The sequence below is a fragment of the Trichosurus vulpecula genome, chromosome 6 (assembly GCF_011100635.1).
Source record: "Trichosurus vulpecula isolate mTriVul1 chromosome 6, mTriVul1.pri, whole genome shotgun sequence".
In the NCBI taxonomy this organism is placed as follows: Eukaryota; Metazoa; Chordata; class Mammalia; order Diprotodontia; family Phalangeridae; genus Trichosurus; species Trichosurus vulpecula.
In genome coordinates this window covers 262,632,474-262,652,373 of record NC_050578.1, presented here as the reverse complement: position 1 = coordinate 262,652,373, position 19,900 = coordinate 262,632,474, and the positions used below count along the sequence as shown (strand labels likewise).

Genomic DNA, 19,900 nt, shown 5'->3' with positions numbered 1-19,900 from the left:
TGATAGGCAATTTCCACTTGCCTTTGGCAGGGAAAGCTCTGACATAAGAAATATCATTATGTGGATATTATAAAACATGTATATGGTGTGTATATATATATATATACACACACATATATATGCATATATACATATATGTATATATATATGTAATCATAGTAAAAATTTTTGAGTAACTAATTTATCTATTTCTTGGTTTCATTTACCTAGTTATAAGATTATCATTGGAACTGTTTTGGAAAGGTGTTTCTATTGTTAACTTTAAATTTTAATACCTCTGTTATTGAATCTGTCAGCTACATCAAGGAGTCCCTCTGACCTTCATTTGATATGAGCTTATTAAAATCATGAAATAATGGAAAATTATACTCAAAAGGCCTTTAGGTTTCAAGAAGGGTAGAGCTTGTTAGAAAGATAAAAAAGAGAAGGGAAGTGTTACCTACTCACCTCTTATTTATTTTCAGTTTTATTTTATAATAAATACAGACATTGGCATGAAAAAGGAAAAAAATTATCATTGAGTAATTCAACTTTGAAAGACCATGGGGTGGGGGAAGAAATCAGGCAGGAATGGATAAATTCTTGTGTTATCTCTTCTGAGTTTGATTCTTGGGAGAAAAAAAAGACAGGAACTATTATAAAAGGTGAGTTATTGGTGAATATTTTATAAATATTCACAGCACCAGGCTAAATCAATAGCATGCCTGGTTAGGCTAGCCTCACATTCATTTCCAGAACTTAATAATGTAGGAAATCATTTGAGTGATGTAGAAAATATATGCTTACACTTTAATAAACATCTGGCTAAGTAATTAATGTAATTGTTTTGGAAAATATGTAAAATGTAGGCTATGCAAAAATTCAGTTATTGAACTGAATATTGTCATTGAGACTCATGAAGTTTGAGAAAATTAGGGAACAAATGATTGCCTTAATTTCCCAGATGAGCATTATGAAGTCATGGAATTTTGTACTAGAAGCAACTTTGTAGCAAAAAAAAAGAGATATAATGTTATAATTTGTAAAGTATCTTTCACTGTAGAATATAAAATGCAATAATTACTGGATGGGGGTTTAAGATATAGAAGAATCTTAGATCTGAAAGGGATTTTATATAATAAGATATAAACTGTCACCAGAAGCTAAAAATATAGAATGCAAGGACTAGAATGGACGTTATTGGTCATCTAATCTAAATCACTCATTTTACAGAACAGGCAACTGAAGCATTGAGTGGGAAAATTGCTTGCCAATCCTGAATTAATGATTGACACAAATTGAATACACAGAAAACAATGGCAGTTACAAATCTCACTGACATGGTCGAATTCATTCTCCTTGGATTTTCTGATCTTCCCAATCTCCAAGGGATTCTGTTTGGGATTTTCCTAGTCATCTACATGAGTGTCTTGATAGGAAATGGCCTCATCCTTGTCATAACCAAGGTTGATCCAGCTCTCCAGACTCCCATGTATTTTTTTCTTGGGAATTTTTCCTTCTTGGAAATCTGTTATACATCAGTCACTCTCCCCAGATTGCTGATGAACCTTTTCACTCAGAAAAGAAATATTTCTTTATTGGCCTGTGCTGCACAACTTTGCTTCCTTCTCATTTTGGGAGGCACTGAGTGCCTACTCCTGGGTGTAATGGCCTATGATCGTTATGTAGCTATTTGTAAGCCTCTGAATTATCCTCTAATCATGAACCACAAGGTATGTGTTCAACTGGTGGTTGCCTCTTGGGTCAGTGGGGTCCCAGTCCAGATTGGACAAACATACCAGATTTTCTCTCTGCCCTTCTGTGGTTCCAACAAACTGAATCACATTTTCTGTGATATCCATCCTTTATTTAAGGTGGCCTGTGGAGATATTTCTCTGAATGAGTTCTCTGTCTATGCAGATGCTGTACTCTTTGCCATGATTCCTTTTCTGTTGATACTTGGATCCTATGTCAAAATCATTTCCGCCATCCTGAAGCTGCCATCTGCCACTGGGAAATCCAAAGCTTTCTCCACATGCTCCTCTCATCTCATAGTCGTGGCTTTATTCTTTGGGTCAGCTATCATTATGAATTTAAGACCAAAATCTGCCCACATGGAAGGAACAGACAAAATACTTGCTCTTTTCTATACCATTGTCACTCCTATGTTTAATCCCCTGATATACAGCTTGAGGAACAAGGATGTCATTGCTGCAATGAAAAAATTATTTCAAACTTGAACAATATAAAACAGTTGAATTATCAAAGGCCAGTTGTCTGCATACCTATTCTGCAGTGGCTATAGAAACTTCCCATCACTCTTCTCTTCTCTCCTTTAGATAATTCATCATTCCCATTTAAAGTGTTTTGGGAAAAAGGTTCCCATTGAAACTTGCTGTCACTAGTGATGATGAACCATCAAATAGGAACATTAAAATTTTAATGCTCTATCAGTGATTTTGTCTTCTCTCTTGAAATGAAAGATCAAACTAAGTGTCTAAATATTAATGTCGTGAAATATTGCTAGAAAATTTGTGTCACCAAAACAATTTTGCTTGGGGAAAGAGGAAAATGCCTGAATTTTCACTTCATATTTCTAAGCCCTAGACTGTTCCTTAGCTCAGGCTTTTACCTCTTGTCTCTTTTGATTCCCATAAGATGTTTCTCATTCAGTGTATGCATTTCCTCTAAATTAGAATTCTTCCTCTAAGACCACATTTTTCGTAAAGCATTCTTGAAACCCCCAGTATACGAAGTTCTCCCTTTTCTCATTTTCTTCTGACTACTTAGTAGTTCAAATACTATGTCCTTATTGAACAATATGAGGACCCTGAATCAAATCACTTTGCACCTACTTAGTAATGCAAACACTCTGACATCAGAGGGTAATGTCAGCTCCCTGAAGACTGAGAGATATTTTTTACCCTAAAGTCTAATACAATTTGCTCCACTAAATTCATATTTGATTAATTGGATTGGATTATGCCAATTTTCCAATTTTCATATCAGCTGAATTTCAGTTCTGAAACACTTAGATTCTAGAGTGCAGATTAAACATCCTCTGAACTTTGTTCCTTCCCTAGCTCTTAAATAGCCTAGTGGTCAGCCAACAATATACTGTATCTTCATGATTTTCTGTTTCTTATTGGAGTCCTAGTGTTCAGCCAATGAGATACCATATCTTCATTATTTTCTGTTTCTTATTTGAGTCAATAAGGAGCTTGATTGGATGATAAGAGAGAGATAGTGCTACAAAAGATCGAAAGTCATCAATTTTGGGTCATGATGATATATTATTCTGCTATCTTAAGACACATCAATACTATTAAATGGTACTAGAATGACTAAAATAGGCAAAATGTCATCAAAGTCAGTCAAGATGAAACACATGTGGGAAATGGGAAAAACAGCCACACAGCGTGGACCATACAATGATATAAAAGGGATGTTTTTCCCATCAAGATTAAAAAAGAACTGGAATTAAGGAAAATGCATGTAAAACTCTAAAGCAGAAAATTATTGAAATTAAGGTATCAGCACATTTCAAGATGAGAGATGTTGCTGAGGTCAAGTACACCTGATACTTTAACAAGAAGTATTGCACATCCAGCAGGTGACTGCCCATACTTTTCTTGGAAACATAGGGTGAAGTGAATACACCAACCAATCAATTAATGTCTATTTAGCTTATTGTATTAGGGACTAAGGATACAAATACTAAAACAAACAAAAAAAAAGAAACAAGACCTACTCTCAAGGAGCTTACATTCTGTAAGCGTGGAGAGACATCAAGCACATATATAAGTATATTTACATGAAATAAATACGAAATGAAACAAAGGTGTCTAGTAAGAAGACATTATGATTGAGGGAATTAGGAAAGGCTACAAATAAAAGAGAATGTTTGATGGGATTTAAAGAAACAAGGAAATCTATGAGCTAGAAGTGGGGAGAGAGTGCAATGGAACTATGAGACTGTGAGTCTCTTGCATGGAGGTAAAGAAGAGCCACCTCTTCATCTGGTAGAGGAAAGATCTGACACCTTTCAGAGAAAATCTTCTGGCCGTGTAAAAAGAAATGACAATGTTTATGATCTTCCTCATTATAAAAAATATTTGCTCTCTCACATTCATACATATAGTGACCTCTTCCTGAATCCAATAGAACAATTGCCTGATTGTTTTTCCTCATACACTGTATAAGATTCCATTATGATCTCACTGTGACCATTTTGTACCCTTTTTGCAATATTGTATGTTATACAAGATGCAATTGCTGAATTCATTCTCACACAAAGAACTCAATTTCACATAAAAATTAATGCTATACATCAACTTAATGAGACTTCAACTTAGATCAAATTCACAATGGTAGGAGATTCTCATGTATCTGACCTCATGCTGTTAGAAGCATAAGCTCTTCCATGCCCCAAATCATGTGGTTTGGAGTTTAATAATATCTTTAATACATCTGGATCTTGTTTACTCTGTGTTCCCATTATGCCTAAATATTGATACTCAATAGACAACAATACTATCAGAAAGATGACTCTGGGAGTTTGAAGTCTATGCCAAGAGAATGCGATCTCCCTCTACTAAATAACCTCCACTGTCTCCTAGTACTTCTAGGATCAAATATAAATTTCTTTGCCTAAAATATTCACAAGCTAGGATACGGTTATCTTTCCAGTCTCTTAATTCATTACTCCCTTTGAAAGGCCATAGGCTATAGAAAATGAATTTTTCAGAACTTCAAACCATCCTGTCTTCACCCTCCCCTAGTTTCTCTCCTCCACTCTTTGCACAGCCTCTCCTAAATGTCCAGAAAGCTATATTCTCTATATCCTCTCTAAGGCTTTATTCCATCTACTCTATTTTGATCTTGTAAATACTCATGTATGTGTCTATGATATTACTTCTTACAATGTAAGTTTTGCAAGGACAGGGAATGTCTTTATTTTCCTTTTCTTCCCCAACCCTTAATACAGTGCCTAGTACAGAGTAACCCTTACAAATATTTGTCGACATTGATAGAAAAAAATTCAGAATGGTCCCAGTAATAAATTGTGATTCCTTTCTCAGGACCAGCTTTTCTATGAATAGAGAAGGATAGGTCATTATGAACAGACTGGACACTTGGTGATGATTTATTTGACTATGGCAATATACAAAGTGGCTGTCAGTCCTTTGAGGTTTCCTTCTGTCTCTCTAGGGAAGTTTACAGAATGATGAAATCAGAAATAGAAGGTTTTATTGAAACATCATTTATGAACATTACTGAAGTGGGCATGTGATTGGAGGAATTGAATTACAACAATCTTCACATAGACTTACAACAAATAAAATATTGAGAGAAAAGGACATTTCAGCTAAATGAGAGAATCAATAACTCAATGGGATTTATTGAATGATGACTATGTAGCAAGCATTATAATAGGCCCACAGATTCTTTAAGGAGAGGCAAATAAAAGATGTTGAAGAAGAAATAGTTTTTATCATACATCCGAAGACATCAAGAAACACGATGGTCATTTCATTTTTTGGTACTCATAATGAATATTTGAAAAAAATCACAATGAAATGATCACAGTGTACCTATGTGTGTGTGTGTGTGTGTGTATGTGTGTGTGTGTTTGTGATAATCATCATCTCTGAGAAAGGTGAAGTTGAACTAATGAAGAATGTTTACAGTCAAGATTATATTTTTTTAAGATGTCCAATGAAATAGCTCATATGCTATGTTCAGAAATGAACAGGAAGAGGAGAAGCTGGATTGTCTTTGGCAAACTTTGTACTAACTTTAAAAGTTTCAGTTTCTCTCTGTAACAAATGCCTATCTTTTTTAAAAATATCAATGATTTTTTTTGGTGTCAGTTGGTGAAGGGATCGAGTTCATTGAAAACCACACTATCCTAAAAACTGATATTGAAAATCACCTTTAGAGCAATGAAAAGTTATACAGTGCTCATTGTTGTCAGTTGGCACATTATAGACTAATTTACAACAATGTTTCTGTGCCTGGGGAAGAGAAATGAAGAAGACAGGTAATGACTGAGAAAACCCTTGTCCTTAAATTGGTCTTACGCTAAACTTATTCTAGAAAGAACATAGTTAGGTCCCAATTAGTGTGAATAATTAGTCCTTTGAAGTGGTTACATTCAAAGTTAAATTCATCTAAATATTAATTATTAATTATATATTACACATTAATAAAAATTATCTAAGATATGATTATTGGTTCATGAAATATACAGGACAAATATACATAATACAGATAATTCATGGAATTTATTAATTGCACTAATTGAAATGTAGCTATAGTCTACCCTCACGACAGTACATGAGTTATACTATGTGGCAAAACCCACATGTTATTCCTACATTTATATATTATTGTAGTCTTATGTAGTCTTATGTTCCATAAGGAAATTAGCAGTTAGATCCCTCAATGAAAATGGCATGAATTCACTGCTATAATAGAGGATAGGAGTAAAATAGAGATGGGCAGGCAAAGATATCTATTGAGCTCTTTCTATCCTAAATGCTAAGGATAAAAAAAGAAAAAAAGATGAGTACAATACCTGCCCACAATTAACTTAAATTCTAGTCAAGACAACACTTAAAAGGGAGATGGAAAGTTGGAGTAGAATGTAATAAGAGATATCTATGTGAGAACATCATTGCAAAGACACTACAGTCAAAAGCAGAGCTGAGATGGGAATGAAGCATAACCATCCTGGGTCAGTCTCTAAAACTGAAGTTCTGAAAGGAACTTACCATTGAGAGAAGGGAGCTGCCAAGGGATATCACAGGCTTAGAAGACCACAGGTGTTCTGAATAATGGCACCAAAATTCTTGGAGTCAGAAATATAGTAAAGAGAGGAATAAAATATCACTATCCCGGGCCTATCACCAAAACTGAGGCATGCAAAGGAAATCAGAAACAGAGAATGGCGTCAGTGAGGCAGATGAATATTGGATAATTATAACACATCCAGGACATCTGAGTAATGATGGGAAATGAAACATGCTCCACCTGGTGATCCTTCTCCCATGCCTCATCATCATTATCATCATTGCCATTATTATCATTAGCATTTAACAAGTTTTTTTTTAAGTTTTCAAAGAACTTTATATGTACTCTCTCATTTAAATCTCATAACGACCGTGGAAATGGATACTATTATTATCTTAATTTTACAGATGGGGAAAGTGAGGCTGAGGTAAGTGATTTCTCTAGGGTTACATGTTTAATAAGTTTTGTGAGGCAAGATTCAAACTCAAGAATTCCTGTCTCTGGCAGTCTATCCATTGCACTGCCTAGCTGCTTCATAAAATGTAGACCCGAAAAGGAACTTAAAAATTGGAGATGATGGCTGTCATTGTAAAAAGGCTTCAGTCATTCTGGTCATAATGGCAAAATCCTTAGATTCAGGAACACAGAGAGAAGGGGAATAAAACTTGACCAGCTTGCATCCATCAAAAAAAGAAATTGGGACCCTAAAAGGATTTCACAAAAGGTAGCATACGGCCAGTATGAGAGAGGAATAGCACAGTGTGAGAAAATGTCAGGTACAGTTGAGCCACGCTGGAAAAAGTCCTTTGGGACAGAATCATGGTAGAGAGGGTAGAATGGCAAATGGCTGGCTTGGACTTGTCCCCAAAATAGACACATTGAGTGGAATAAAGCAACAGCATTAAGAGGTGAAGGGGAGCTTCACAGAGGGATATTATAAAGCTCTGAGTATGTTTTAGATTACAATGTATTGGTAAAATATTAAAAACATAATGATTTGCTATATGAAAGAAACACATAAATCTAAAGAATCAAGAAGAGTTATAATGATGGTAGGGGTAGAATATATTATACAAAGGAAGCATACAGTAAATAAAAAATGACAATCATGATCTCATGACAATAAAAAAGGGAAATTGACATTTTGCTTTAAGATGCTAAAGATAGTATGTCAATATCAATTTAAATTATACCTATTAAAATCTGTAGTAACTAAAGAAAACAACTAAGTAAAATAAAGGAAGACCTACATGGAAAGAGAGATAGAAGTTATTGGTTAGTCATTTTTCACACCATTTTGGGGGTTTTCTTATCAAATATTCTAGAGTGGTTTGCTATTTCCTTCTCCCACTCATTTTGTAGATAAGGAAACTGAGACAAACAGGATTAAAAGACTTGATTAGTGTCACATAGCTAGTAAGTCTCAGAGGCTATATTTGAACTCACGTCTTCCTGACTTCTGGGCTAATGCTCTATCCATGAACCAATAGACACATACCCCCACCCTCACCCACACATACACATGTGGTATCTTTCGAGGTGGTCAATTCTCTCTCTCTCTCTGTCTATCTGTCTCTCTCTCTCTCCCTATCTATAGATACATAGCTATTTGGATATACATGTATATGTAATATATGTGTGATATTTACTTGTTCCTTTCCTTCTTAGAAAAATATAGAAAGATGTTTTTAATATGAAGAAAATATTTTAAAATATAAATATGATAAACCTTTGATGATTATTGAATTAAATCATAAGGAAAATGCCTATGTTAAATAGCATACAGTACATTTGAAAAAAAAACGAATCATATGTTAGGGAATTAAAGAAACAGAAATTCAGAAATGCAGGAATATTAAACATACTGGACCTACCTGTCATTTGATCACTGTAGGGTGTTCCCAGTGAGCAACATCCTTTGCCAATGAAATTTTAGAGAGCTGCCATGGTGCTGAGATTTTAAATGACTTGCTCACAGTTGCATATTGAGTATGTTTCAGCAAAGTCCTTGAACTCTGGGCTGAGTACAAAAGCTGCTCTCTATTATCAACTATGAAATTATAGGTGGTTTTTTCTTTATAGACCACAATGCCAAAACATTTTAAATAACAAAATTTAGATAACAATGAACAATTATACCCAAATTTGTAGAGTGTGGCTAAAGCAAGTCAGAGGAAACCTCACATTGGGTTTGTCTCAATTGGGGATAATGATCAAAAGCAATACATGACATATAGTTGTTTACAATATATGATTGTTAACATACATAGGATTTTTTTTTCCTTTTTGCACATTCCTAATAAATTGAAGATGGGGTTAGAGTGATAGGCTCATTTATTGATTAACTCAAGGAAGAAGTCTGGGCTTGCTGTGTTCATTTGTGATGAGATAAATCTCCAACATATGAATTTCCTACATTAAATCATACTTCTTCTCCCTGCTACTTTTGTAGTAATAGTAACAACAACAACCACAACAACAACTACAACAACAACAATATTATTAGGCATGTCAATTTGGAGTGCTTGGGAAAATCTCCTCCCAACCTGAACCAAGATCATTTTATCATGTGTTTATCTGTTATTCCCTTTATAATCACTCCTTCCTAATTAATGTTTTTTATGGTTGAAGCAAACCCCTCTTAGATTTTACTCAAACTTTGAAATTCTATTTCTCTACATCTGTTTTTTTCCAAGTCTTATACTTACTTTAATATTCTTCTACCATTAAGATTGTCCCCTTTAGAGAAGAAGGGACTGTATCACTTTATAAATAAAAGATTAAACAAGAGAAGTTTTGTAATGATATCTAAGAAAAATGTAGCTTTAAAAATGATGTCCCAGTCATATGGTAATGGTAAATGATGAGTTATAGAAAGCTTTGCAACTGAATTTTTAGTTTTGTGAAGCTGAAAGTACTTGAGGAGAGTCCCTAGTACTTTGTGTGTACCCTCAGCAAACTTAAAGGAGGACATGGAAGAAAATGGCACAGGAAGGACTGAAGTCTGTACTGTTGGATGCAACACACATACCAGAAAAATTGGTCTAGTGAAGTCATTTATCTTCAAATCTAATCTTTCAATGGCCTCAGTCTTCTCTGTGTTGCACATATTGCATTACCTTAATCTTTGTCATTCAGGCAATTGTCTCAGTGTGTGGTTTCAACTTTAAGATGATAAAAAAGAGCCTTAACAATAGAATTTTTTGGTATTATATGAGTATAATGGAATACTATTGTTCCATAAGAAGTGATGAGCAGAAAGACTTAGAAAAACCTGGACATATATGAACTGATGCTGAGTGAAGTGAGCAGAATCAGAACATTGCACACAATAACAGCAACATTGTACAATGATCAACTTTGATAGATTTAGCTTTTCTTAGCAATGAAATGATCTGAGACAATTCTAAAGGACTCATGATAGAAAATGCGATCCACATCCAGAAAAGAAACTATGGAGTCTGAATGCAGATTGAAGCATACTATTTCTCACTCTTTTTATTTTGTTTTGTTTCTTTTTTCTTGTAGTTCCTCCCATTGGTTCCAATTCTTCTTTAAAACATTACTAATGTTAAAATATGTTTAATGTGAATGTATATGTAGGGTCTACATCAGATCACATGCCATCTTGGGGTGGGGAGAGGAGAGGGAGGGGGAGAAAATTTAGAACTCAAAATGTTATGGAAGCAAATGTTGAAAAATAGAAATAAATAAATAAATATTCGATTTTTAAAAAATAGGACTTTTTTAAGTAGACTCAACTTGTCTTCAGATGACTCAGAGAGTTGACATAATTCTGAAAATGGGAAGAAGTTCCTGAAGGACTTGAAAGTTTTTGAATGCATGTAGGAGAGATGAACAGAGTTAGATTTCCATGAAGATTATGGAATAAGGGAAGAGGGAGTAAGCTCCCATTAGTTCATCTTTTTTTTCTAATTTTTGCTTCTTGATGTTAGCCATTTAGTTACTAAATTCCTTAGTGCAGCAATGACATCTTTGTTCCTTAGGCTATAAATCAAAGGGTTAAATACTGGAGTCACAATAGTGTAAAAAAGGGAGAACACTTTGTCTGTTCCTGCTGAGTAGCTGGACTTGGGTCTCAAATACATAATAATACCAGACCCATAGAATAAGCCTACAACAATGAGGTGGGAGGAACAAGTGGAGAAAGCTTTGTATCTTCCTGTGGCAGATTGGAGCCTCATGATGGTGGCAATGATTTTGACATAGGAACCAACAATCAAAAGAAAGGGAACCATGGCAAATAACACTGCATCAGCATAGACAGAAAATTCAATCTTGGAGGTGTCCCCACATGCCAGCTTCAGTAACGGGGGAATGTCACAGAAAACATGGTTGAGTTTATTAGAACCACAGAAAGGCAAAGAGAAGATCTGACATGTCAGTGCTATCTGAACTGGGATCCCAGTAATCCAGGAGCTAATCAGCAGCTGAAGACACATCTTTTGGTTCATAATAACAGCATAGTAGAGAGGTTTACAAATGGCCACATAACGGTCATATGCCATCACGCCCAAGATAAAGCATTCACTATTCCCCAAAATGAGGAGAAAGCAAAGTTGTATGCTACAGGCCAGGAAAGATATGTTTCTTTTTTGGGTCCAAAGATTTGTCAGCATTCTGGGAAGAGTGACTGATGCGTAGCAGATTTCTAAGAAGGAAAAGTTCCCAAGGAAAAAATACATAGGAGTTTGGAGACCTGCATCCACCTTGGTTATTATAATGATGAGACCATTTCCTATCAGGATACTCATGTAAGTTACAAAGAAAATTCCAAACAAAAATTCTCGAAAGTTGGGAAGGTCAGAAAATCCTAGGAGGAAGAATTCCATCATAATAGTCAGATTCCCTCCTGCTGTTTTTCTCCTTGTGTGCTCCATTTCTGGAAATATTGAATTCAGGGTGCTCCAATCATATCAACTTTCTAAGCCATGGTGTCTGTGTCTGTAAAATGATGAAATTAGATTACACATTCCATCAGGTTACTTATAAAATTTTATATTTTAAGGTTACTACCAGCTACCCATATATAATACTTGAATTCCTGATTCTATTCCTTTAAAATGTCTGGTTCCCTTGCCTGGAATGTTTTCCCTTCTGATCTCTACCTCCTGTATTCTTTCAGGTCTCAATTCAAATCTAATCTTTTGGCAATAGACATTTCTATGTGTGCTGGCTAGTACCTCAAATTGCTTCCAAATTTCCTTGCATATAACTTGTATGTACAGAATTTTTCACAGTATTATACCATGAGAATATAATCTGTTGAAGGCAGGAATAATTATTTTTTATTGTTTTTTTTTATTTACTTTGTCTCTTGAATGCTTAGCACAGTGCCTTACACATAGTGAGCAATTAAAGAATACTTGCTAACTCTTAACTGTTCCAACCCTAATTCTAGAAACTTTGGATTAATATTCAGATCAAGGAACTATCACCCACACCGATTAATTCATTTAAAATAATTCATATCAGAATAGATAAGATATATATGTGTGTGAATATATACATATATGTATATGTACACATGCTTATGTACAGAAACACTTGTGTTATACATTCATGACTGTGCAAAAATATATAGACACACATACATTCATATATAATATATGAATACACATATAGTTGTTTATATGTACATACATGTGTATACATATTTGTACATATATACATGCATGCATAAACACATATATACGTACATATGTACCATTATGGTTGTATTTCCTAACTAATACTCAAGTTATAAAATAAGTAATGTCGAATTATTCCTCTCCAACTTCTTTTGTGCTGTTTTCCTTGTCTCAAATGTTTTCCCCAATACTCTTTTTTACCAGAATCCTTAGCCTTCATTCAACATACCCTATCACCTTCCTTTTTAGGACTCTCCTCTCCCTAAACTCCTACTGCACATTGCCAATGACATCTTGTCATCTCTCTGTCCCTCTCTCTCTCTCTCTCTCTCTCTCTCTCTCTCTGTCCTCCCTCCCTCTGTCTCTGTCTCTCTGTCTTTCTCTGTGTGTCTCTGTCTTTGTCTTTCTCTGTCTCTCTGTCTCTCTCACACACAAATATACACACATATACACACACAAACACATATTCATATTTCTCTGATTGCTCCTTAGCACTCATGTCTATATTTTTTGTTTGTTTTTTTTTTTTACTCTTCACTAGATTACACAAATCTCACATACAGGAAACTTGTCTTATAGGACTTGGTGTACTTTAAACTCAATCCTGAAAACAGTAGGCATTCATTAATTGTTTAATAGTAGGTTGTGTTTGGATATCACTTCATATAATTCATATGCTTTTCATTTATATAACTATTCATCTATCTTCTTTCTCTCCTTCCTTCTTTCCATCTACCCTTTAAAAATCTAACACTTGAAAGTTCAGATTAAACATTTGTTCCCTTTAATGAAGAAAATGTATCCTTATAAGTATATTTTTCAAAGAAATATATTAAGCCGTTATTTAGCCAAACTTTAGCATAAGTTCTTTACAATGAACTTGCCCATGTACTAGCTACTTGAAGGTGCATTGAAGAGAAAATTAATTAGGCAAGTAAGAGGGTTTTGTTTGTTTCTTTGTTTTTGATAGGGAGTAGATTTTGGTTCAAATTCAACCTGGAACACAGTTTATTGAGAATTGCCTTAGATATGTACCCCATGTAGACATACAGGGGAAGTCAGGAAGTAGCAGAAGAATCCCAAGTTCCTGGAAGATGCCTAAGATATCAAAAGGAGAGAAAATAAAGAGGTGAAACTTTAACATTTTATGTTTATTCTATTCTATTGATTATTCTATAATCAAGCTGGTCTGCTCAGTGACTACAGAACATAACGAATTAATTTGTGTAGGTTTTATGGTAAAATTTTTCAATTCCTTTTGAAGATTGTAACACATAGTTTTGAAATTATTTTCACAATGACTTTTAGGATAGACATCAATAGTATTCTTGTTTCCATTTTGCAGATGGACAAAAAAAGGCCACATGAAAATTCAGTGACTTGATCTAGGTCTCAGATAAATCTATCACTTTTTCTGTCATAAAATAGCTGTGAAACCTGGATCAAATCGCTGAACCTTCATGCTGCCTTGTTTGTTCATCTACAAAATGGAAACAATAGCATTAGTCATGTACCCCCTAAAAGTGATCATCAAAATCATTTATATGATCTTTGAAATATTTAGAGTAATATTTGCATACAAGGTAGAATCATATATGTTTTTAATAACTGGAGATATGATTTCATTTGTGTGGGGAATTTTGGGTGAGGAGCCTTCCGCTATGAACAGAGATGGATATCTCTTTTATGATTTATGGTCTTAAAGAGCTATCTGGGGTATTGTGAGGATAAGAGACTTACTACGTATAACACAGAGTGGATATCCAAGATGAGACTTGAACCAAGGTATAGCTGAGTTCCCAACTAATTTAATTTATTAAAAGAAAGTACCTATCAAATATGAACTCAAATTTTCTATTGAAAACAAGTTCTTTTCTTCCTTTTCTAAAACCAGACATATGTTTCCTCCTCTATAACATTAGGGTATGGGGCTGAATGTACTTGATGATCATTTCCAGTGTAAATTATTTAAACCTTTCTGGCTAGACTGCACATTTGGCACCTCATTCTTAGTATTAAATTGTTTTGTGTATTTATCTTCATTCCCACTATGATTACAATCTTGAGAACAGAGAGTTGGTCATAGATTTTTAAGTTGTTTTTTTGCGATAGAGGTGGTAGAAGTCTAGCACTAATCTAGTCTTAGGAATTGATTAAATTGAGTGATCTATATAGTTTAATGTAATTCAAAGAGTAGAAATCTCTAAATCTTTAGACACCTTTCAAGTATGAGGTAAATGGTTTACAATCTGTGCAAACTTGGGTAAATGACTTCCCCTCTGAGGGAACACTAAAGTGTTACAAGACATAGGACCTAATGAAGCTTTCTATGAAACTCCATTGGATCTTCCTTTCTAAGTTGACATTGAAACTTTTATGACTTCTTTTCAGTTTTCCTCATTTTTATTGAAAAATTTGGAATCTAACTAAAAATCATCCAGTCCACATTTTTCTAAATTTTCCACAAGATAAAAATTGTTTTCACAAATTCATTATTGAACTCTAGATGAATTGTATAGTATTTCTCTTAGTATCATAGTATTGTTTTTAACTTTAGATTTTTTTGGCTGTTATAGCATGACCTCACACAAACTTCCTGATGTAGACTTGCCATTTCTTTTCAATAACAACTTTATCTTTACCTGAATTAAATGGAATTGATCAGAACATTAAAAATATGGAAAAACATAAGGGTTTTACTTTCTTCTATCCAGAGGAGAGGCTTCCACCAGCTTGAGCTTCCACAGAAAAGACAAATTGTTAATTTCCCTTCATTATTTCAACTAAAATGTGAAAGTACAATCATAGCTAAAGAAAAATTGCTTAAACAATGCATGATCTTTTCATTCCTCACCTCTTACTTCACCCTGTTAGGTTCTTGTGATGATCAACCATACAATTGTAGTAAGGGACATATTAACACCTCTTTATTGGCATTGACAACCATATGCTAGTTCTTTTCTAACCAGAGTCTTGTCTGATTTTTAATGTTTCAAATCCAAAAGCTGCTGCTGCCATTTGAGACGGGATTTTTTTTTTGGCTTTGCCTTCCTTGTCATGGTTTTGTGAGAATATCACTATTCTCTATGCTAAATCTTGATCTCTAAATAGGAATATAAAACTGTCATTGGATATTAGCTAGAACCTAGTTCCAATCAACCCTTGAATCAGAGAATCTTAATGAAAGTCTTACCATAGCAATACTTACCTTTCTTGGACAGGATAAAATTATATTCAGCTGCTTCTTTCTTGGGTAAGTATATTAAAAATAGTATGGATGTACCATAAGTGGAATTTATAAAATGATTTAATGTTTGTGAAGCTCTGTAATACATTATTTCATCTGATCTTCACAATAGCCCTGGTGGGGAGTATTAGCACTATTCTCCCTTTTTCCTTTTTTCTGGGGAAAAACTTAAGCATCCAACAAGTAAGATGGCTTGCTTATAGTCTCACATTTATTGTGTGATAATTAGGATCAGAACCCATATTCTCTTGACATTAAGTTCAATGTTCTCTGCTCATACTGCCATTAAGGTGTGTTTTAAAGTCTACTGCACTGTCCACCACATCAGTTAGGGACCCAACTGACTTTGAAAAACTATTTTTTGTGTGTTAACACCCATAGTTCTCTTTTAAATAGAAAAGACTCTTCTCTCCTTTCAGTGGGGACAGGTTCTGTCCCTGGTCACTTTTTTGCCTTTTAATTAGAGGCCAGGTCTTCAGACTCCAAAAATACTCTAAAAATAATTTAATGAGGAAGCATAACGTATTGGGAAAAGTTTTGGCCTTGGACACTGAGGTCAGGGAGTACAGGCTTTACTTCTAACTTTTCTTCCTGTGGGGTTATTCACAAGTAGCTACTCCTCTCTAAAGCTTCGTTTTGTCAGCCGTAAAATGGGGAAGACAATATATGAACTCTGCTTCCCATGATTACCATGAGAAAAACAATTAGCAGACAGCAAAGTAGTAGAGCCATGTAAATTTCAATGAATAAAAAATAGAAATAATGAATGATTTTATTAATTTATTTAAAAAAGAAAACCCATTTTTTTTTTACCATAATTGCTTTTCTTCTCCATAGTACATCACTGCGTAAGACCAAATTTGGTCCATTTTTTTCCATCTAAATCTTGAGATTTATTTACAGCACAATAAGGCAGCTAATTGTAGGTACCAGAACCAAGAGCACAGGCCAAAAACATGAAGCCCAACAATGGCATTTAGAGCATGTTTGCCCTTAGGCAAGTTATCCTCCTCATTCTGGATTTTGATTTGCTATTCACTTAAATAATGAAGTTGATGTAAATTATTTTTGCAGTTCTTTCCAGCTCAAAAATAATGAAATGGCACTGGAAGTCTAAGATTGCATAAACTTAGTAGTCTCACAAATGCTATGTGTGAAATGAAAGACTGAAGAGATTGATGGAAAGAAAAGTGTAGGATCAGGTAATATGTTTTTTTCTGAACTAAAATGTATATGAGTGTCACTTAAAACTTTTAAATATTTCAAGAAATAATATGAATTGTATTATTTCAGTTATGAAGGTTAAAAAAAGTAAGTTTTGTTATAATGTAGAATAGAATAGAGAAACTGAATTACATTAACCTTCATTCATTTATCCAAAAAAATACTTAAGAAAATGCTACATGTAAATTACTTTCTGTGTTGAGAGCAGTAATAATATGAGTAGGAATATTAGTGATTTTTCCCAGAGAGCAGAATTTTGATATTCCTAATCCCACAGGTAAGATGACTCTGAGATTTGAGGAAAATTCTGATCTTGGAAGCAAAAGCATTGAAAGGGAATTCAGAGGTCTAAAATGTTCAACTTGCTGTTCTTTCTACTTAAAAGTCTCTCCCACTCTTATTTCCCTAATTCTCATTGATGGGATGAGTCTTGACTTCTTGGAAACACTAGCTCCTCTCAGGTATCAGCTTACGAGCCACTTTCTCCATGACACCCTTGCTGATTCTTCAGTTTTATAGTACTCTTCTCCATCCCTTAAGACTTATTTGTAATTGTTTTATTTATATTTTACATTGAAGCATCTGTATACATGTTTTGTTTCCTTTTCCCATGAATAAATTTCTGTTATTATATTGCAGGCTACTTGTTTCATTTCCATCCTTGTATCCATAGGTTCTCACATAATAACCAACACAACAACCATAGGAAGTAAGTACCATAACTCTTCCCATTTTACAAATGAGTTAACTGAGGAAGACAGTGGTTAAGAGACTTGCCCTGGAATGCCATTCAGGATGGAGCCAGGATGGCATTTGGAAAGCAGGGACTTGCTTAAACTACCCAACTCAGCTCCCTCCAAACGCCTATAACAAATGGCTCTGAACAAATTCTAGAGCTGAAGAACCCATGAAATAACAAAGGGAAGCAGGGCTCCAGCCCAGGACAGCCTGGATGGTCACTGGGAAAGATCTATTGCAAGGAACTGGGAGTGGAGTCGAGCAGAGCCTAGTGTGGGTTGTATCAGGACCAACCAGACCAGGAGCCAGGCAGAACAGGTATAACACGCTGAATCAGTGAGCTATGGCAGTTACCAGACTTATCAACCCACACACACCAAAGACAACAGAGAAGGTTAGTGGGAAAAGCTTCTAGGACAGAGTGAAAGGAGTTCACAGTAGGCCACCACCCTGGAAGCGGCAGAGGTGGTACAGCTCCAAGGCTGTTTCCAGAGTTAGAGCTGCAGCTGTTTCCAGCCCCAGGCCCACCTGGTGGGAGGAATTAAGCAGTGGTTTAGAGTGGGAATGCAAAACCTGCTGTGCCCTGCCTGGATATGGGCTGCAATCCTAGTTGGCAGTTCTTGGGGGAGAAGGAGCACTTGTGTAGCAGGGATTACTGTGTAAAAATGGCTCTGAAAATAGAAGTGCAGCCCCTCAAGCTTAGGACAAAGTACTCTCTACTCTACAAGCAGTCATACCCCAACAAAAAGCTCAAGGGTCAAGTAGTTGGCTGGAAACAGGAACAGGCAGAGAAAATAGACTCAGATTCAGACACAGACTTTGGAATCTTTCTTTGGTGACAAAGAAGACCAAAACATACAGCCAGAAGAAGTCCACAAAGTCAAAGAGCCTATACCAAAAGCTTCCAAGAAAAACATGAACTAGTCTCAGGCCATGGAAGAGCTCAAAAAGGATTTGTAAAAGCAAGTAAGAGAAATAGAGGAAAAACTGGGAAGAGAAATGAGTGAATGTGAGAAAACCATGACAAACAAGTCAATGACTTGCTAAAGGAGACCCAAAAAATAATGAAGAAAATAACACCTTAAAAAATAGATTAACTCAAATGGCAAAAGAGCTCCAAAAAGACAATGATGAGAAGAATGCCTTGAAAGGCAGAATTAGTCAAATGGAAAAGGAGCTCTAAAAGACCACTGAAGAAAGTACTACATTAACAATTAGACCGGAGCAAATGGAAGCTAGTGACTTTATGAGAAATTAGGATATTGAAAAACAGAACCAAAGGAAAGAAAAAAAAAATGGAAGACAATGTGAAATATCTCACTGGAAAAAAAAACACTGACCTGGAGAATAGATCCAGGAGTGAGAATTTAAAAATTATTGGACTACCTGAAAGCCATAATCAGAAAAGAGCCGAGATATCATCTTTCAAGAAATTATCAAGGGAAACTACCCTGATATTCTAGAGCCAGAGGGTAAAATAGAAATAGAAAGAATCCACCTATCACCTCCTCAAATAGATCTCAAAAAGAAAACTCCTAGGAATATTGTTGCTAAATTGCAGAGCTCCCATATCAAGGAGAAAATACTTCAAGCAGCCAGAAAGAAACAATTTGAGTATTGTGGAAACACAATCAGAATAACACAAGATCCAGTAGTTTCTACATTAAGAGATCAAAGGGCTTGGAATATGATATTCTGGAGGTCAATGGAGCTAGGATTAAAACCAAGAATCATATACCCAGCAAACCTGAGTATTATGCTCCCAAGAAAAGTATGAATTTTAAATAAAATAGAGTATTTTCTAGCTTTCTTAGTGAAAAAACCAGAGCTGAATAGAAAATTTGACTTTCAAACACAAGAATCAAGAGAAGCATGAAAAGGTAAACAAGAAAGAGAAATCACAAGCGAACTTACTGAAGCTGAACTGTTTTATTTACATTCCTACATGGAAAGATGATGTGTATGATTCATGAGACCTCAGTATTAGGGTAACTGAAGGGAATATGCATACATATGTGTGTGTGTGTGTGTGTGTGTGTTTATAAGATATAACGGGGTAAATTATCTCACATATAAGTGGCAAGAAACAACAGTTCTGTTGGAAGGGAAGAGGGGGCAGGTGAGGGGGAATGAGTGAATCTTGCTCTCATCGGATTTGACTTGTGGAGGGAATAACATACACACTCAATTGGGTATCTTACCCCACAGGAGAAAAGAAGGAAGGGGGTAAAAAAGGGAGGATGATAGAAGGGAGGCCAGATGGGGG

The 19,900-nt window shown here is 35.1% G+C and overlaps 2 protein-coding genes across 2 annotated transcripts; one reads left to right on the top strand and one right to left on the bottom strand.

Moving 5' to 3' along the window:
* The first annotated feature begins 1,283 nt into the window (after positions 1-1,283).
* Positions 1,284-2,219, top strand: LOC118853945 (olfactory receptor 10AG1-like). The gene has a single exon (XM_036764195.1). The coding sequence runs from the start codon at positions 1,296-1,298 to the stop codon at positions 2,217-2,219; it is 924 nt and encodes a 307-aa protein (XP_036620090.1). The 5' UTR covers positions 1,284-1,295.
* An 8,487-nt stretch (positions 2,220-10,706) lies between these two features.
* Positions 10,707-11,678, bottom strand: LOC118855033 (olfactory receptor 10AG1-like). Its single transcript, XM_036765166.1, has one exon. The coding sequence runs from the start codon at positions 11,673-11,675 to the stop codon at positions 10,707-10,709; it is 969 nt and encodes a 322-aa protein (XP_036621061.1). The 5' UTR covers positions 11,676-11,678.
* Positions 11,679-19,900: the final 8,222 nt, after the last annotated feature.